The sequence below is a fragment of the Balaenoptera ricei genome, chromosome 4 (assembly GCF_028023285.1).
Source record: "Balaenoptera ricei isolate mBalRic1 chromosome 4, mBalRic1.hap2, whole genome shotgun sequence".
NCBI classification, from domain to species: domain Eukaryota; kingdom Metazoa; phylum Chordata; class Mammalia; order Artiodactyla; family Balaenopteridae; genus Balaenoptera; species Balaenoptera ricei.
The window spans coordinates 79,540,171-79,559,833 of NC_082642.1; the positions used below are offsets into that span (position 1 = coordinate 79,540,171).

Genomic DNA, 19,663 nt, shown 5'->3' on the forward strand with positions numbered 1-19,663 from the left:
TTCGCCTGCAGAGGACACCGGTTCAAGCCGCAGAGCAACTAAGCCCCTGCACCACAACTACTGAGCCTGCGCTCTAGAGCCCACAAGCCACAGCTACTGAGCCCGCGTGCCACAACTACTGAAGCCCGCGCGCCTAGAGCCCATGCTCCGCAACAAGAGAAGTCACCGCAATGAGAAGCCCACACACTGCAACGAAGAGTAGCCCCCGCTTGCTGCAACTAGAGAAAGCCCGCAGGCAGCAACGAAGACCCAACGCAGCCAAAAATAAATAAATAAATAAATTTAAAATAAATAAATAAAATACTTATGACAAGCAGCCTTAATTTAGAAGAATACTTATCAGCCTGTGTTCCTTGAACCACCTACAAACTGAAAAACCTTGTGAGTTTGTTTGAAATGCAGATTCCAGGACCTCACCCCAGACCCAGAGTTTGGATCTCTGGAGATAGTCTCTGCATTTTTAGCAAATTCCCCAAATGATTCCAGTGCACACTAGAGTTTGCTAGCCATTGCTTTGTACACTAGTAAGAGTACGGCAAACATTCCTATCATGATTTCACAAAGGTTAGAACAACAAAATAAAAATCTCTGAAAGTAAGTGACTTGTATTCTTGGGATTACAAGGATTACAAGTCCTAATTTTTGGATTGCAAGCCAAGGAAGGGGAAAACAAAAAGTCAATGTATTTGTGATCGATAATTTCTGCATATTATTCAACACCCTCCCCCAAGAAAGTTCTCAGTTCAAGGTTTTGCAGATACTGAAAGTACGGATTTAGCTTACAGCTATAATTATGGTTTTTATATTTTTTCTTTCTAGCTATGGAAGTTTATTGTGATGTATATCTATCTGCTTAGATTCTATCATGCAGCAGTGGGTCTTATGGAATGACTTAAAACAAGACTTTTCTGATGAGATAACATTAAGTAAAAAGGCAGGTCAATGGTTACCAGGGGAAAGGTTGGGGAGGGATAAATTGGGAATTTGAGATTAACTGATACACACTACTATATATAAAATAGATAAACAAGGACCTATTGTATAGCACAGGGAACTATATTCAGTATCTTGTAATAGCCTACAATGGAAAAGAATCTGAAAAAGAATATATATATATATGAACTGAATCACTTTGCTGTACACCTGAATCATTGTAAATCAACTATACTTCAAATTTTAAAATTAATTTAAAAATACATTTTTTTAAAAAGGCAGGTCACAAAAAATTAAGTTCCAGCTTTGTAAACTGAGATATATAATGGGAGACTGGAAGAAAGTACTCACAAATTACCGTCAGGTTTTTGTGTGAAGGTTAGTTCCCACTCCCCTTAAGCTATCTCTAAATTTATTTTATTTTTTAAAATTTTAGGGACTTCCCTGGCAGTCCAGTAGTTAAGACTCCGTGCTTCCACTGCAGGGGACAAGGGTTTGATCCCTGGTCCCCTCAGGGGCCAGGGATCCCCCATGCCTCACGACCAAAAAAAAATTTTTTTTTAAGTGATAATACACACAAATTTTAAAACGTTGAATTCTCAATTTAAAATATCATCACTAGTTTAATTTTAACTTACTATTAAGTCAACTTCAAAAGCACAAATTAAGAAAAAGTTATTTATAAGCCTGAAATCCTAATACAACTATATTAATTTTCCATTTCCCTTCTAAACTTTATTTACAGGCATACACACATGATTTTTGCATAGTTGTAATCTTAGTTTATCTACAAAATTGAGTTCTGCTTTTTTGACTTTGCATTATGTTATAAACATGTTTGCACATTTCTGCATAGCTTCAGAATTATTTTAAAGGCTACATATTTTTAAAAGTTGTTACACTGTACTTTATCCATTCCTGTATGTAGGAACATTTCTGCTGTATCTAGTTTTAACTTATTATAAATAACAGAGTTAGAATCATTCTTTGTATATAGGTTCTTTGTTTTTCTTTTACAAGATATTTCTTTAGAACAAATTCCCAGCAATGGTTTTACTAGTTTCAAAGGGCATGAACATTTTTATGGGTCCTAATATATAACATACTTCCCTTCAGAAAAATTGTACCAGTCTTCATTACAGTAAACTATGTGAAAAAGTACTGGATTCCTAAAAAGCTGAGAAGTGTTGAGCTTTTCTTTAAAAAAAAAAAAAAGCATTTCACTTTATTTTTATTACCTTGCTGTGTACATTACTGTTTTAATTTTTATTTCTCCATTATGATTAACAATTTTAAGTAATCAATATGCCAGGCACCATTCCAAGAGGTTTACACATATAAAATCATGGTTTTTTAAATAAAAATAATTTAAATAAACATGATGCATTAAAGCTGTAAAAACCTGTCCTCTCTGTATTAGATATTATAGTAAAATAAAATTTAAAATTCTCAGAAAATAAATGATCTTATTTCATAGAAGTGGAAAGGCACAGAAAAATGAACTATGAAAGAAAAAATACTAGATTTTTCAGCATATTTAAGTTTTGTACATCAGAAGAACAGGCCAGTTCAAAGGAATAATAGTTTCTTTTACTACTGAAGAAAAATAAAGTTTTTTCAGAATTCGAAATTTCATTTAATCCATATCTTCTTTCCTGAAAAATCGCTGTGTGAAACTTAAAAAGTCCAGTGAAGGAACTGGGATGATAGAATGACAGTTATACTAAATATTTTTTAAATAATTAAGAAAGCCATTCAATAAATGACCAACCTGGTCTCACCAAGCACATCAAACTGATGAGGAAGTATAATCTCAGCATATGGAAACTGGAGACAGTGTGTGTCGCATTCACAAGAAGAATGATTTCCTTCCCAGAACCTTAGACTCTCCCCTCAGAGAGAGCTCAAATAACTAACCCAAAGGTGTGGTGACAACAGGAAGTTCCCAAGAGACCGCAGGCGGGTCCCAACCCTTTCAGGCTATGTGACTCCTCCCCTTTTCAATAAAAGGTCAGGTACATTTCTGCTTACACGATTTTATGCATATCTTGATATTATGTATGTGCAGAATGATGAGTTCAAAATAGTTTCATTCTTTGTGGGCGGTTTATTAGCCGTTTGGCTTGGTGTGTTGAAATCAAGTGTGATTTGAGATATTTTCCCCTCTTGTTTTTGTGAATGAAACAAATCCAGTTAGTCTTCTGTTGACCTGTGTATACAAAACTACTTTTTGTGTTTATTTACACACTTATTTCTCAGAAGGCAGTCTTTAGATTTTATTAAGAACATTTTAAGTCTAATCAAGTACCTATATTTGTAAAAATATGCTTCAGATTAAAGGCAACTTTTAAAATGGTACTATATATCTTTATTTTTATTTTTTCCCATCTCTCTCTTAGTTCTTCTTCTTCCTTCTTCTTCCTCCTCCCCCTCCCCCTCCCGTCCCCCTCCCCTCCCCCTCCCCTCCCTTCTTCCTCCTCCCCTTCTTCTCCTTCTCCTTCTTCTCCTTTTTCTTCAAGGAAAAATAGATGAAAAAGCTTTAAATAGAGAACTAGGCCAGAATCCATCCACCTCAAATTTGGAAGTAACTAAATTTGTGCTCCATAGCTACAAGGTAATTTAATTCTCTCTCTGGTAGAAGTACTTGCAACACTTACTCAGGCTTGTCATGGTGGTCCGAAGAGCTGAAAGATAGATGAAAATATACAGAAACAACTTAAGAATACATTTTCATCCAAAGCGTAGGCAAAATTCACTAGTCATTTAGTATTGTTTATGAAGTGACAGCATCTCTCATATAAGTTTATCAGTTTTCTCATATAAGTTTGAGAAATTATATGAGAAATTACACTCATATAATTCTCTGCACCTGCACCCCATTCCTTGTAGGAAGTAGATTCTAGCAATGCTCTCCAAGTAATCAGTACATCAGAATCACTGGGGGAACTTTTAAAAGTATCATATATGGATTTCTGTGTCACACCTCAGACCTAATGAATGCCAAGACTCCCTACCAGTGGCCCACTGACCTGTGTTCAAATCCCACATCTTCAACTCACTAGTTGAGTGGCCTTAACCAAAACAAGAAGTTCTCTAACTCTTCGTTTTCTCCACTGTAGAATGAAGATGATAAAACTACACATCTCACCAGGCTGTTATATGGATTAAATGAGATATTGTAAGTCAAGGTCTTGGCACTGTGCCTACTACCAAGGGTAAGTGCACTCACCGCTTGGTAGCTATTGTTATTACCTAACTGGTCACACAGTCTGCACCTTTCCCTCCCCTCAGAAGGTGAGCCACACAGTACTAAGAAGGATTAGGTGGACAAGCTTTGTGGGAATGTAGGAATGAAGAGGACCTTTTAGCAGTGATGTTTCAGGTGAATAATTTTAGCCAGCACTTCTCTGTTTTGGTATTTTGTCTCCTGCTTGGAGAAATAAATTAAGGATACATAAATAAGAAAACCAGATAGGTGGCCTGTTAGGTTTTTTTTTTTTTTTCCATTTCCAGTAAGCTTTACTAATTTGAAAACAACTGCCCTCTGGAACAAATGGAGAATTGTTTCACATTCTGTTAGGAACATGTTATGGAATGCATTGCCCCTGTTGGCTCAGTGTACTTGCCTGATAAAATTTGTTGAATTCCTATCAGTTTTAGTACCATGCCAAGTGTTTATCTAGACAGAGCCAATGTACATTTTTCTGGAAACTAGCCAATTATAGGAATAAGAATCATTTCCGTTGGGAGGCCTCTTTGTGTTACTATTAATGATTGTCCTGCTGGGGACACAGAAAGTCCCCTAACTTCCTAGCTGTGTGCTCCCTTCTACTTCCAGCATTCAGGACAGCACAAGAATCAGTGAGAGAACTCATCCCCTCTTTTTTGGGTAGTGAAAAATATCAAATATAAAAAAACATAAAACATTCTAAAGGATTGGGGGAGGAGTGAGGAAAGGCTGAACAGAAAATGGGTGATAAAGGGGTAGCACAAGGAGTCTTTCAGAGGTGGATTACTTCCTTCCCTTGATTGTAATGGTGATTACAGGAATCTACACGTGTGATAAGGTTGCTTAGAACCCCTCCCCCCCCAATACACACACACAAATGAGTGCATATAAAAGTGGTAAAATCTAAGTAAGGTCTATGAATTGTACCAAAGTCGATTTTCTGGCTTTGATAGTGCAATTTCTGATAGTTTTTTGATAGTTTGATTTTCTCGTTTTGTAACATCTTATATAAGATGTTACAATTGTGGGAAACTGGGTGAGTGTACAAGGGACATCCCTGTACTATTTTTCAACTTCCTATGAACTGATCATTATTTCCAAATAAAAGGTTTTAAAAATTCCAAATGATCTGCCAACTCCTAACCATTTGAATGATAACATTTATTCAAAGGTATTCTATGGAAAACCATTTCTTCATTTCTCATCAGCTAGATAAGAATGAATAATGGTCAGTTTTCTCAGTACTATGACCCTGATAAATGACAACTCAAGAACATTAGAATTTTCCTCATTTCCAGTTTAGTATTATGTACTGGCTTTTTTTTTTTTTTTTTAACCTAGAAATCACTTGCTACAGAGAGCAGAGGAGAAAGAGGCAGGCAAGCTTCCAAATGGAGGGACAGGAAAAACAGGTATGGAAATGTAATGGAACTGAGGGGAGGTGGTTTTATAACTCTCATTGACTTCAACAGTCAGAAAAGTTGACCTGTGTCCCCTCCCGCCCTGGTCTAGGGCTCCAAGCTGGTATATGACTCACTATAATGTCCTTTTGTCTTTTCATCCGCATCAGTGGCCCTGCAATTTCTCACTTGAGGTCCAGGTTTGGAAAGATAAGTCTGTTTCCTTGAGTCATATTCTATAAGGAGATCAGGGTAACTTTCTCCAAATCTATGTATTTGTTTCATTTCATTTAAAAAAATATATTTATTTGGCTGCACTGAGTCTTAGTTGCAGCACGCAGGATTTTCGTTGTGGATGTGGGATCTAGTTCCCTGACCAGGGATCGAACCCGGGCCCCCTGCATTGAGAGCACGGAGTCTTAACCGCTGGACCAGCAGGGAAGTCCCTGTTTCATTTCTTCATTCCTTCATTTATTGAACATTTCTTGAGCTTCCATTAAAAATATAATAAGGAAAAAGTAGGAGATGGCTCCTTCCCTCAAGGAGACAGACACATTACTACCACTACTACTACTTCTACTGCTATTACTACTACTGCTGCTGCTGCTGCTACTACTACTACAATGCAATATAATATAGAGATTTGGGTACACATTCCGTAGGGGAACTGAGGAGAAAGCAGTGAGGTGCTAGGAATCCCAGGGAGGAACCACTGGAAAAGCTTCACACAGGAAGTCTTTTGAGCTGGGTTTCAAAGACTAGGCAGCAAAAAAAAAAAAAAAAAGACTAGGCAGCAGTTTACGAGGTGAAGAAGGAGGAAGCAAGGCATTCCAGGCAGAGGGAATGAACTTGGAGGCATAAAAGAAGTGTGGATTGAGAGTTCGGTGTGTATGAATAGGAAATGATAAAGTAATTTGAAGACAGGTTGTGAAGAATTTTATGTCATGCTTAGGATATTGGCTTTTTATCTTCAAGACAATGGGAACCTAGATTTTTTTTCTTGTTCACCTATTTATATGTTAATGTATTACTATTACATAATAATACAAACAAGTATAAATATTATATGATCAAATATAATAAATGTAATAAATAATATAAATATAAAATAATATATTTATGCTAACTTGTTAACATTATTATGTGAATAATTTTTTTGGTAGTTCATTACAAAACAAGAAAGAAAATGTCTACATACTACTTTTCTGGCCTAAGAAGTATTTTTCATTGAGTAGAGCTACTTCGTTTTAGAAAGCATGGCTTCCTTACAAACAATGTATTGAACAAAATCAGTGCAAGTCCACTGCTCTCAGTAACTGCTTGTTTTTGGAGTGCTGCTCAGAACATTTCAAAGAGAGACTGCTCTAGCAAGGCCTTGCACAATGGCAAGACAGAGGCAAAATGCTTTTTACTTACTAAAATTTCATTAAAAAAGAAAAATCAACAAAAATTTCAGGGGAATGTTCAATACTTAAAGTCCATTGGTACCATGTTTTTTAGATTTACTTGGACCTTAAACTGTTGTTTTGAAATACTGATATTAGAGTCAGGTTTTTACTTTTATTTAGCTGGCTTCCCAATCATTTGTCATGAGAATCCTGCACCTTCATTGGACAATTATTCCCTGGAGCATGCACACAAAGTTGTCTGTGCAAGACTCTATGGAAAAGTCCACCCCTGGCATTTGGAAGGTCTATCCTTGTGACTTTTGGCTTGGGCATCCATTTGGAACCATTGTGAACCATTTGAGGGGCTCACGCTGTCTAAATTAGGAGAGTGTTTCTTACCAGGTGGCTTCCTCTTCTTCTGCCTGCACCTCAGTTTCAGCTGCTCCCAGAGATACCTGTCTCTCTTTTTGAGGTTCTCCCTAGGGCCATCCAACGTAAATTTTAGCGTTGCCATATATTTTAAGTCAGACTAACTCCAAACAAACCTCCCAAATTTGGTGAAAGTCAACCAAACCATTTTTAGTGATTCAGTAACAGAAAACTAGAAATGTAACTTATAAATTACTTTCCTTAATAAATACGAACAACAGGGCTTCCCTGGTGGCACAGTGGTTTAGAATCCGCCTGCCAATTCAGGGGACATGGGTTCGAGCCCTGGTCCGGGAAGATCCCACATGCTGTGGAGCAACTAAACCTGTGAGCCACAAGTACTGAGCCTGTGCTCTAGAGCCCACGAGCCACAACTACTGAAGCCTGCACGCCTAGAACCCATGCTCCACAAGAGAAGCCACTGCAACGAGAAGCTCGCGCACCGCCGACGAAGAGTAGCCCCCGTTCGCCAAAACTAGAGAAAGCCTGCAGGCAGCAACGAAGACCCAACGCAGCCAAAAATAAATAAATAAATAAATAAATAGACAAAAATTTTTTAAAAACAACAATAATATAAATTTACCTTCCTTAACAACAACAACAAAAGGCAACAAAAGAACAATAATGACAACAAAAACAAGACAGAAAAAGAGAGATCCTGAAAATACATAGAAGAAGGACAGGGTAGAAGAAGAGGCAGCTATTGCAATGGTGTGAGAAATGATCAGGCCTTGAATGACAGTGATTTTGATGGGTTTGTGTTACTGAGTTGGTCTAATTGGTCTCGGAGAAACAGCAGTGAGCAGTCCTGAAGAGAGATCTTAGTTCCCTGCCCAGGAATTGGACCTGGGTAGCCTGGATGAAAACCAGGAATCCTAGCTGCTAGACTAGAGGCTAGAAAGAAAGTGGCCCTGGCCCTTTCCCCCAGTTGAAAGCAAGAATGTTTCAAGGAGGCAAAAACTGTAAAAATAGGTACAAAGTTTATTATTAGAGACACAGTACAAGGTATGGGAGAGCACACAGAGCATAAACAGTTTGTTTATTTAAGACAGGAACTAGGCAGAAATACATACCCAGAGAGAAAGCTTATGGGCGTCCTGAACAAAGAGTGCAGTAATGAAGTGATTTAAATTAATATTTAAATAGGACAGTCCTTCCGGGTCTTTGTTTACCTTTGGCTAATTATCTCGTTTCTTTTTTCACACCTGACTGGTCCCAGGACCCTCCCCAACATGCGTGCACAACTTTTAAAAAAAATTTATTTATTATTATTTTTGTATAGAAATGTTTTATTTTTTGAATTTTATTTTATTTTTATTTTTTTATATAGCAGGTTCTTATTAGTTATCCATTTTATACATATTAGTGTATATATGTCAATCTCAGTCTCCCAATTCATCCCACCACCACCCCCACCCCACCACTTTCCCTCCTTGGCGTCCATATATTTTTTCTCTACATCTGTGTCTCTATTTCTTACAAACTGGTTCATCTGTACGATTTTTCTAGATTCCGCATATATGCATTAATATACAATATTTGTCTTCCTCTTTCTGACTTACTTCACTCTGTATGACAGTCTCTAGGTCCATCCATGTCTCTACAAATGACCCAGTTTCGTTCCTTTTTATGGCTGAATAATTTTCCATTCTATATATGAACCACATCTTCTTTATCCATTCGTCTGTCGATGGGCATTTAGGTTGCTTCCATGACCTGGCTATTGTAAATAGTGCTGCAGTGAACACTGGGGTGCATGTGTCTTTTTGAATTATGGTTTTCTCTGGGTATATGCCCAGTAGTGGGATTGCTGGGTCATATGGTAATTCTATTTTTACTTTTTAGGGAACCTCCACACTGTTCTCCATAGTGGCTGTATCAATTTACCTTCCCACCAACAGGGCAAGAGGGTTCCCTTTTCTCCACACCCTCTCCAGCTTTTCTTGTTTATAGATTTTCTGATGATGCCCATTCTAACCAGTGTGAGGTGATACCTCATTGTAGTTTTAATTTTCATTTCTCTAATAATTATTGATGTTGAGCAGCTTTTCATGTGTCTCTTGGCCGTCTGTATGTCTGCTTTGGAGAAATGTCTATTTAGGTCTTCTGCCCATTTTTTGATTGGGTTGTTTGTTTTTTTAATTTTGAGCTGCATGAGCTGTTTGTATATTTTGGAGATTAATCCTTTGTCAATTGCTTCGTTTGTAAATATTTTCTCCCATTCTGAGGGTTGTCTTTTCGTCTTGTTTACTGTTTCCTTTGCTGTGCAAAAGCTTTTAAGTTTCATTAGGTCCCATTGGTTTATTTTTGTTTTTTATTTCCATTACTCTAGAAGATGGGTCAAAAAAGATCTTGCTGTGATTTATGTCAAAGAATGTTCTTCCTATGTTTTCCACTAAGAGTTTTTTTGTTGTTGTTGTTGTGGTTGTAAAGAGATATTTACTGGGACTCTTTTGTATAGAAAGGACAAGTTCAAGAAGGAACATGGCAGAATTACAAGATTATGAAAGCCATGGTCCAGGAAAACCTGGACCAAGGAAGCACTCTTTAAAAATCTTGAGTATGGTAGTACTTTGTATAGCACATAATAAATTTATAGAACTTGCTATTTGAGGATGATAGTAGAAATAAGTCTTTTTTTTTTAATGGTACAGTTAATACTTTGAATGTGAAAGACACACAAAGCTATTAACAAAGTTGAAATATATCTAATCGAATCCTGGAACAGATGGAGTATCTGAGCATCCATATCCCTAAGATCAAGGCAAAAGCTTTAAACAGTCATCCAACAATTCAGTGTAAACCAACTCATTTTTTTAATATCCTGAAAGCAGACTTTTTTACCTTAATGAATGATTATGCCTGGGAAATTGCACCTGCCTTAATAGTCTGCTTCATCCACTTTACTTGGGATTGACTTTGCCTTACAGAAAGCAACCATTAAAGTTTCTTTTCCCTTGCCAAAGATTTAAAAAATAGTCAAGCATTATATACAAATACAGAAACGCCTATGCCAAGTTAACAAATGAAAATTATAACTTAAAATGAGATATGCACACTGACAGTAAGTGCATTGGTATACTCTATACAAAATGATGCTGGAGAGTTTACAAACAATTGGTGATGTAAAACAGTGGTTTCCTAGGAACTTACTTAATCAGATCTTTAGAGAGCCCTAGCAAACTTCATTTTTAACAAGGGTCCCAGATGATTCTAGGTTTTGATTAAAGTGTAGTTTGGGGAAGCACTTTTAACCTTCATTGTGTGTCAGATTACATATATGATAAAATTAAATTACAAACCATGTAACTGAACAAAAAATAATATCCTTATATAAAGTATTAGTAGATACCTAAATACAATATGGCTTTTAAAATGAAATCATGTGTGTATAGTTGTATTCATAAAGTACACTAATCAAAAGCTATACAACATTAACAGCAAATCAAAACACAAATGAAGATATTCCTCTGAATTTCGTGTTTCATCAAGCATCAAAAACCACCAATCTTTTAGTCCTTTTCTTGTGCATTATTCTGTATCCACATTCTGTGCATCAGATTGGATTCCTTGATTTTATTTCATTTTCTGTGTGACATTCTCCACAGATATATATCATTGGCTGCTGCTTTGGGCGTTGAACGTCCTTCTGGGTGTCCATTGTTGTACCCATGTAACATGGAGAAACTTCTCTGTGCTTGCAAACAGATTCCGACTCATGGCTGTGTCCCCTCTAAGAGTTTTATAGTGTCCAGTCTTAACATTTAGGTCCTTCATCCATTTGGAGTTTATTTTTGTGTATGGTGTTAGGGAGTGTTCTAATTTCATTCATTTACATGTAGCTGTCCAATTTTCCCAGCACCACTTATTGAAGAGACTGTCATTTCTCCATTGTATATCCTTGCCTCCTCTGTCATAGATTAGTTGACCATAGGTGCGTGGGTTTATCTCTGGGTTTTCTATTCTAATCCATTGATCTATATTTCAGTTTTTGTGCCAGTACCACATTGTCTTGATTACTGTACCTTTGTAGTATAGTCTGAAGTCAGGGAGTCTGATTCCTCCAGCTCCGTTTTTTTCCCTCAAGATTGCTCTGGCAGGGCTTCCCTGGTGGCGCAGTGGTTAAGAATCTGCCTACCAATGCAGGGGACATGGGTTCGCACCCTGACCCAGGAAGATCACACATGCCATGGAGCAACTAAGCTCATGCAACACAGCTACTGAGCCTGTGCTCTAGAGCTCACGTGACACAACTACTCAGCCTACATGCCACAACTACTGAGGCCCATGTGCCTAGAGCCTGTGCTCTGCAACAAGAGAAGCCACTACAATGAGAAGCCCGCGCACCTCAACAAAGAGTAGCCCCCACTCGCCACAACCAGAGAAAGCCCGCGCACAGCAATGAAGACCCAACGCAGCCAAAAATTTTTAAAAATTAAAAAAAACAAAAAATATATTGTTTTGGCTATTCAGGGTCTTTTGTGTCTCCATACAAATTTTAAGACTTTGTGTTCTAGTTCTGCAGAAAATGCCACTGGTAATTTGATAAGGATTGCATTGAATCTGTAGATTGCTTTGGGTAGTGTATTCATTTTCACAATACTGATTCTTCCAATCCAAGAACATGGTATATCTCTCCATCTGTGTCGTCTTTGATTTCTTTCATCAGTGTCTTCCAGTTTTCTGAGTACAGTTCTTTTACCACCTTAGGAAGGTTTATTCCTAGGTATTTTATTCTTTTTGTTGCAAGAGTAAATGGAATTGTTTCCTCAATTTCTCTTTCAGATTTTTCATCATTAGTGTATAGGAATGCAAGAGATTACTGTGCATTAATTTTGTATCCTGCAACTTTACCAAATTCATTAATTAGCTCTAGTAGTTTTCTGGTGGCATCTTTAGGATTCTCTATGTATAGTATCATGTCATCTGCAAACAGTGACAGTTTCACTTCTTCTTTTCCAATTTGTATTCCTTTTATTTTTTTTTCTTAACTGATTGCCATGGCGAGGACTTCCAAAACTATGTTGAATAATAGTGGTGAGAGTGAACATCCTGGTCTTATTCCTGACCTTAGAGGAAATGCTTTCAGTTTTTCACCATTGAGAATGATGATTGCTGTGGGTTTGTTGTATATGGCCTTTATTATGTTGAGGTAGGTTCTCTCTATGCCCACTTTCTGGAGAGTTTTTATCATATATGGGTGTTGAATTTTGCCAAAAGCTTTTTCTGCATCTATTGAGATGATCCTATATAGTTTTTATTCTTCAATTTGTTAATATGGTGTATCACATTGATTGATTTGCGTATACTGAAGAATCCTTGCATCCCTGGGATAAATCCCACTTGATCATGGTGTATGATCCCTTTTTATGTGTTGTTGGATTCTGCTTGCTAGTATTGTGTTGAGGATTTTTGCATCTATGTTCATCAGTGATATTGGTCTGTAATTTTCTTTTTTTTGTAGTATCTTTGTCTGGTTTTGGTATCAGGGTGATGGTGGCCTCATAGAATGAGTTTGGGAGTGTTCCTTCCTCTGCAATTTTTTGGAAGAGTTTGAGAAGGATGGGTGTTAGCTCTTCTCTAAATGTCTGATAGAATTCACCTGTGAAGCCATCTGGTTCTGGACTTTTGTTTGTTGGAAGATTTTTAATCACAATTTCAATTTCATTACTTGTGATTTGTCTATGCATATTTTCCATTTCTTCCTGGTTCAGTCTTGGAAGGTTATACCTTTCTAAGAATTTGTCCATTTCTTCCAGGTTGTCCATTTTATTGTCATAGAGTTGCTTGTAGTAGTCTCTTAGGATGCTTTGTATTTCTGCGGTGTCCATTGTAACTTCTCCTTTTTTCATTTCTAATTTTATTGATTTGAGTCCTCTCCCTCTTTTTCTTGATGAGTCTGGCTAAAGGTTTATCAATTTTGTTTATCTTCTCAAAGAACCAGCTTTCAGTTTTATTGATCTTTGCTATTGTTTTCATTGTTTCTATTTCATTTATTTCTGCTCTGATCTTTATGATTTCCTTCCTTCTACTAATTTTGGGGTTTTTTGGTTCTTCTTTCTCTAGTTCCTTTAGGTGTAAGGTTAGATTGTTTATTTGAGATTTTTCTTGTTTCTTGAGGTAGGCTTGTATAGCCATAAACTTCCCTCTTAGAACTGTGTTTGCTACATCCCATAGGTTTTGGATCATCGTGTTTTAGTTGTCATTTGTCTCTAGGTATTTTTTCATTTCCTCTTTGATTTCTTCAGTGATCTCTTGGTTATTTAGTAACATATTGTTCAGCCTCCACATGTTTGTGTTTTTTACGTTTTTTTTCCCTGTAATTTACTTCTAATCTAACAGCATTGTGGTCGGAAAAGATGCTTGATATGATTTCAATTTTCTTAAATTTACTGAGGCTTGATTTGTGACCCAAGATGTAATCTATCCTGGAGAATGGTCCGTGTGCACTTGAGAAGAAAGTGTAATCTGCTGTTTTCAGATGGAATGTCCTATAAATATCAATTAAATCTATCTGTTCTATTGTGTCATTTAAAGCTTGTGTTTCCTTATTAATTTTCTGTCTGGATGATCTGTCCATTGGTGTAAGTGAGGTGTTAAAGCCCCCCACTATTATTGTGTTACTGTTGATTTCCTCTTTTATAGCTGTTAGCAGTTGCCTTATGTTTTGAGGTGCTCCTATGTTGGGTGCATATATATTTATAATTGTTATATCTTCTTCTTGGATTGATCCCTTGATCATTATGTAGTGTCCTTCCTGTCTCTTGTAACATTCTTTATTTTAAAGTCTATTTTATCTGATATGAGCATTGCTACTCCAGCTTTCATTTGATTTCCATTTGCATGGAATATCTTTTGCCATCCCCTCACTTTCAGTCTGTATGTGTCCCTAAGACTGAAGTCGGTCTCTTGTACACAGCATATATATGGGTCTTGTTTTTGTATCCATTTAGCAAGCCTGTATCTTTTGGTTGGAGCATTTAATCCTTTCACATTTAAGGTAATTATCGATATGTATGTTCCTATTACCATTTTCTTAATTGTTTTGGGTTTGTTTTTGTAAGTCCTTTTCTTCTCTTCTGTTTCCCACTTAGAGAAGTTCCTTTAGCATTTGTTGTAGAGCTGAATTTTCTTAGCTTTTGCTTGTCTGTAAAGCTTTTGATTTCTCCGTCGAATCTGAATGAGATACTTGCTGGGTAGGGTAATCTTGGTTGTAGGTTCTTCACTTTCATCACTTTAAATATATCGTGCCACTCCCTTCTGGCCTGTAGAGTCTCTGCTGAGAAACCAGCTGTTAACCTTATGGGAGTTCCCTTGTATGTTATTTGTCATTTTTCCCTTGCTGCTTTTAACAATTTTTCTTTGTCTTTAATTTTTGTCAATTTGATTACTATGTGTCTCGGTGTGTTTCTCATTTGGTTTATCCTGCCTGGGACTGTCTGTGCTTCCTGGACTTGGGTGGCTATTTCCTTTCCCATGTTAGGGAAGTTTTCGACTATAATCTCTTCAAATATTTTCTTGGGTCCTTTCTCTCTCTCTTCTCCTTCTGGGACCCCAAAATGCGAATGTTGCTGCCTTTAATGTTGTCCCGGAGGTCTCTTAGGCTGTCTTCATTTTTTTTTTTTTTCTTTTTTAAAGATTCTGTACTTTAATTTATTTTTTATTTATTTATTTTTGGCTGCATTGGGTCTTCGTTGCTGCACGCGACGTTTCTCTAGTTGGAGTGAGCGGGGGCTACTCTTTGTTGCGGTGTGTGGGATTCTCATTGTGGTGGCTTCTCTTGTTGCGGAGCACGGGCACTAGGCGCGTGGGCTTCAGTAGTTGTGGTTTGCAGGCTCTAGAGAGCAGGCTCAGTAGTTGTGGCGTACGGGCTTAGTTGCTCCACGGCATGTGGGATCTTCCCAGACCAGGGCTCAAACCCGTGTCCCCTGCATTGGCAGTCGGATTCTTAACCACTGTGTCACCAGGGAAGCCCTGTCTTCATATCTTTTCATTCTTTTTTCTTTATTCTGTTCCACAGCAGTGAATTCCACCGTCTGTCTTCCAGGTCATTTATCTGTTCTTCTGCCTCAGTTATTCTGCTATTGATTCCTTCTAGTGTATTTTTCATTTCAGTTATTGTATTGTTCATCTCTGTTTGTTTGTTCTTTAATTCTTCTAGGTGTTTGTTATTTAATTCTTCTAGGACTTTGTTAAACATCTCTTGCATCTTCTTGATCTTTGCCTCCATTCTTTTTCCAAGGTCCTGTATCACCTTCACTATCACTATTCTGAATTCTTTTTCTGGAAGGTTGCCTATCTGCACTTCATTTAATTGTTTTTCTGTGGTTTTATCTTGTTCCTTCATCTGGTACATAGCCCTCTGCCTTTTCATTTTGTCTGTCTTTCTGTGAATGTGGTTTTCCTTCCACAGGCTGCAGGATTGTCATTCTTCCTGCTTCTGCTGACTGGCCTCTGGTGGATGGGGCTATCTAAGAGGCTTGTGCAAGCTTCCTGATGGGAGGGACTGGTGGTGGGTAGAGCTGGGTGTTGCTCTGGTGGGCAGAGTTCAGTAAAACTTTAATCCCCTTGTCTGCTGATGGGTGGGGCTGAGTTCCCTCCTTGTTGGTTGTATGGGCTGAGGCAACTCAGCACTGGAGGCTACAGGCTCTTTGGTGGGGCTATATGGCAGACTCCAGGAGGACTCACGCCAATGAGTACTTCCCAGAACTTCTGCTGCCGGTGTCCTTGTCCCTGTGGTGAGGCACAGCCACCCCCTGCCTCTGCAGGAGACCCTCTAACAGTAGCAGGTACGTCTAGTTCAATCTCCTATGGGGTCACTCCTACTTCCTTCTGGGTCCTGATGTGCACATTACTTTGTGTGTGCCCTCCAAGAGTGGAGACTCCAGTTTCCCCTAGTCCTGTCAAAGTCATGCAATCAAATCCTGCTAGCCTTCAAAATCTGATTCACTGGGAATTCCTCCTCCCATTGCCAGATCCCCAGGTTGGGAAGCCTAACGTGGGGCTCACAACCTTCACTCCAGTGGGTGGACTTCTGTGGTATAATTGTTCTCCAGTTTGTGAGTCACCACCCAGTGGTTATGGGATTTGATTTTATTGTGATTGCACCCCTCCTTCCGTCTCATTGCAGCTTCTCCTTTGTCTTTGGATGTGGGGTATCTTTTTTGGTGAGTTCCAGTGTCTTCCTCTTGATGATTGTTCAGCAGTTAGTTGTGATTCTGGTGCTCTCGCAAGAGGGAGTGAGCGCACATCCTTCTACTCTGCCATCTTGAACCAAGTTACGCGTGTGCAATTTTTTGCTAAGATGGATCCCACCACAGAGGTCTGTGGGTGCATGTCCACACTTATTGTGGGGTGGCACCCCCTCCCTTTCTGACCCCCAAGGAGCCTTCCTGTGCATGTGCAGACAGGGAAATTTTCTTTGACCTTAGCAGTGGTCATCTTATCTCTTCACTTCAGCAGAGCTCAGCTTCTGCCACTACCTTTGTCCTTGGAGTGTCTGGGTGAGAACAAAGCTTTAATTTTACTCCACTTGACAAACACAGCTGTTCGACCCAGGGACCCATCTATCTTCTACCTCACCCCCACTTGGGCCCTAGCCCAGCCAAAGCCCCCTGCCTTAGCAGGGAGGGTTCTTTTACCATTCGGATTTACACAGCCAATAACAAAATGGATGCTAAGACTGAAATAGCACAGGCTTTAATCAATGGCCAGAGAATGGAGAAGCAGGAACTTAGTTTGAAAATCAACTTCTCCTTGCAAAACCACCGGAATCACAACTAACTGCTGAACAACCACTGACAGGAAGACACTAGAACTAACCAAAAAAGATACCCCACAGCCAAAGACAAAGGAGAAGCCAGAATGAGACGGTAGGAGTGGCGCAATCACAATAAAATCAAATCCCATAATTCCTGGGTGGGTGACTCACAAACTGGAGAACACATACCACAGAAGTCCACCCACTGGATTGAAGGTTCTGAGCCCATGTCAGGCTTCCGAACATGGGGGTCTCGCAATGGGAGGAGGAATTCCTAGAGAATCAGACTTTGAAGGCTAGTGGGATTTGATTGCAGGACTACGACAGGACTGGGGGAAACAGAGACTCCACTCTTGGAGGGCACACACAAAGTAGTGTGCGCATCGGGACCCAGGGGAAGGAGCAGTGACAGCAGGGGAGACTGAACCAGACCGACCTGCTAGTGTTGGAGGGTCTCCTGAAGAGGCGGGGTGTGGCTGTGTCTCACCGTGAGGACAAGGACACTGGCAGCAAAAGTTCTGGGAAGTACTCCTTGGTGTGAGCCCTCCCAGAGTCCTCCATTAGCCCCACCAAAAAGCCTGGGTAGGCTCCAGTGTTGGGTCACCTCAGGCCAAACAACCAACAGGGAGGGGACCCACCCAGGTCCACCCATCAGCAGACAATCGGATTAAAGTTTTACTGAGCTCTGCCCACCAGAGCAACACCCAGCTCTACCCACCACCAGTCCCTCCCATCAGGAAACGTTCACAAGTCTCTTAGATAGCCTCATCCACCAGAGAGCAGACAGCAGAAGCAAGAAGAACTACAGTCCTGCAGCCTGTGGAACAAAAACCACATTCACAGAGAGATAGACAAGATGAAAAGGCAGAGGGCTATGTACCAGATGAAGGAACAAGATAAAACCCCAGAAAAACAACTAAATGAAGTGGAGGTAGGCAACCTTCCAGAAAAAGAATTCAGAATAATGATAGTGAAGATGATCCAGGACCTCGGGAAAAGAATGGAGGCAAAGATCGAGAAGATGCAAGAAATGTTTAACAAAGATCTAGAAGAATTAAAGAACAAACAAACAGAGATGAACAATACAATAACTGAAATGAAAAATACACTGGAAGGAATCAACTGCAGAATAACTCTGGCAGAAAGACGGATAAGTGACCTGGAAGACAGAATGGTGGAATTCACTGCTGCGGAATAGAATAAAGAAAAAAGAATGAAAAGAAATGAAGACAGCCTAAGAGACCTCTGGGACAACATTAAACGCAACAACATTCGCATAATAGGGGTCCCAGAAGGAGAAGAGAGAGAGAAAGGACCTCAGAAATATTTGAAGAGATTATAGTTGAAAATTTCCCTAACATGGTAAAGGAAATAGCCACCCAAGTCCAGGAAGCACAGAGAGTCCCATACAGGGTAAACCCAAGGAGAAACATGCCGAGACACATAGTAATCAAATTGGCAAAAATTAAATACAAAGAAAAATTATTGAAAGCAGCAAGGGAAAAATGACAAATAACATACAAGGGAACTCCCATAAGGTTAAGAGCTGATTTCTCAGCAGAAACTCTACAAGCTAGAAGGGAGTGGCATGATATACTTAAAGTGATGAAATGGAAGACCCTACAACCAAGATTACCCTACCCAGCAATTATCTCATTCAGATTCGATGGAGAAATCAAAAGCTTTACAGACAAGCAAAAGCTAAGAGAATTCAGCACCACCAAACCAGCTCTACAGCAAATGCTAAAGGAACTTCTCTAAGTGGGAAACACAAGAGAAGAAAAGGACCTACAAAAAACCCCAAAACAATTAAAAAATTGTAATAGGAACATACATATCAATAATTACCTTAAACGTGAATGGATTAAATACTCCAACCAAAAGACACAGGCTCTCCGAATGGATACAAAAACAAGACCCATATATATGCTGTCTACAAGAGACCCACCTCAGACCTACGGACACATACAGACTGAAAGTGAGAGGATGGAAAAAGGTATTCCATGCAAATGGAAATCAAAAGAAAGATGGAATAGCAATACTCATATCAGATAAAATAGACTTTAAAATAAAGAATGTTACAAGAGACAAGGAAGGACATTACATAATGATCAAGGGATCAATCCAAGAAGAAGATATAACAATTATAAATATATATGCACCCAACATAGGAGCACCTCAATACATAAGGCAACTGCTAACAGCTATAAAAGAGGGAATCAACCGTAACACAATAATAGTGGGGGACTTTAACACCTCACTTACACCAATGGACAGTTCATCCAAACAGAAAATTAATAAGGGAACACAAGCTTTAAATGACACAATAGACCAGATAGATTTAATTGATATTTATAGGACATTCCATCTGAAAACAGCAGATTACACTTTCTTCTCAAGTGCACACGGACCATTCTCCAGGATAGATTACATCTTGGGTCACAAATCAAGCCTCAGTAAATTTATGAAAATTGAAATCCTATCAAGCATCTTTTCTGACCACAACGCTATGACATTAGAAATC

General features: G+C 38.8%; 1 protein-coding gene and 1 pseudogene across 2 annotated transcripts in view; both read right to left on the bottom strand.

The window, feature by feature from the left end:
* Window positions 1–2,855, bottom strand: part of LIPH (lipase H) — a 46,240-nt gene extending 43,385 nt beyond the window's left edge. For both annotated transcript variants that reach the window (XM_059922061.1, XM_059922060.1), the window contains exon 1: window positions 2,705–2,855. In XM_059922061.1, coding sequence (XP_059778044.1) covers window positions 2,705–2,753 — 49 coding nt within the window. In that variant the 5' untranslated portion in view covers window positions 2,754–2,855. The remainder of the gene's footprint in view (window positions 1–2,704) is intronic.
* Window positions 2,856–10,866: 8,011 nt separating this feature from the next.
* LOC132365351 (DNA-directed RNA polymerases I, II, and III subunit RPABC4-like) lies at window positions 10,867–11,068 on the bottom strand (annotated as a pseudogene).
* Between the last annotated feature and the right edge of the window lie 8,595 nt (window positions 11,069–19,663).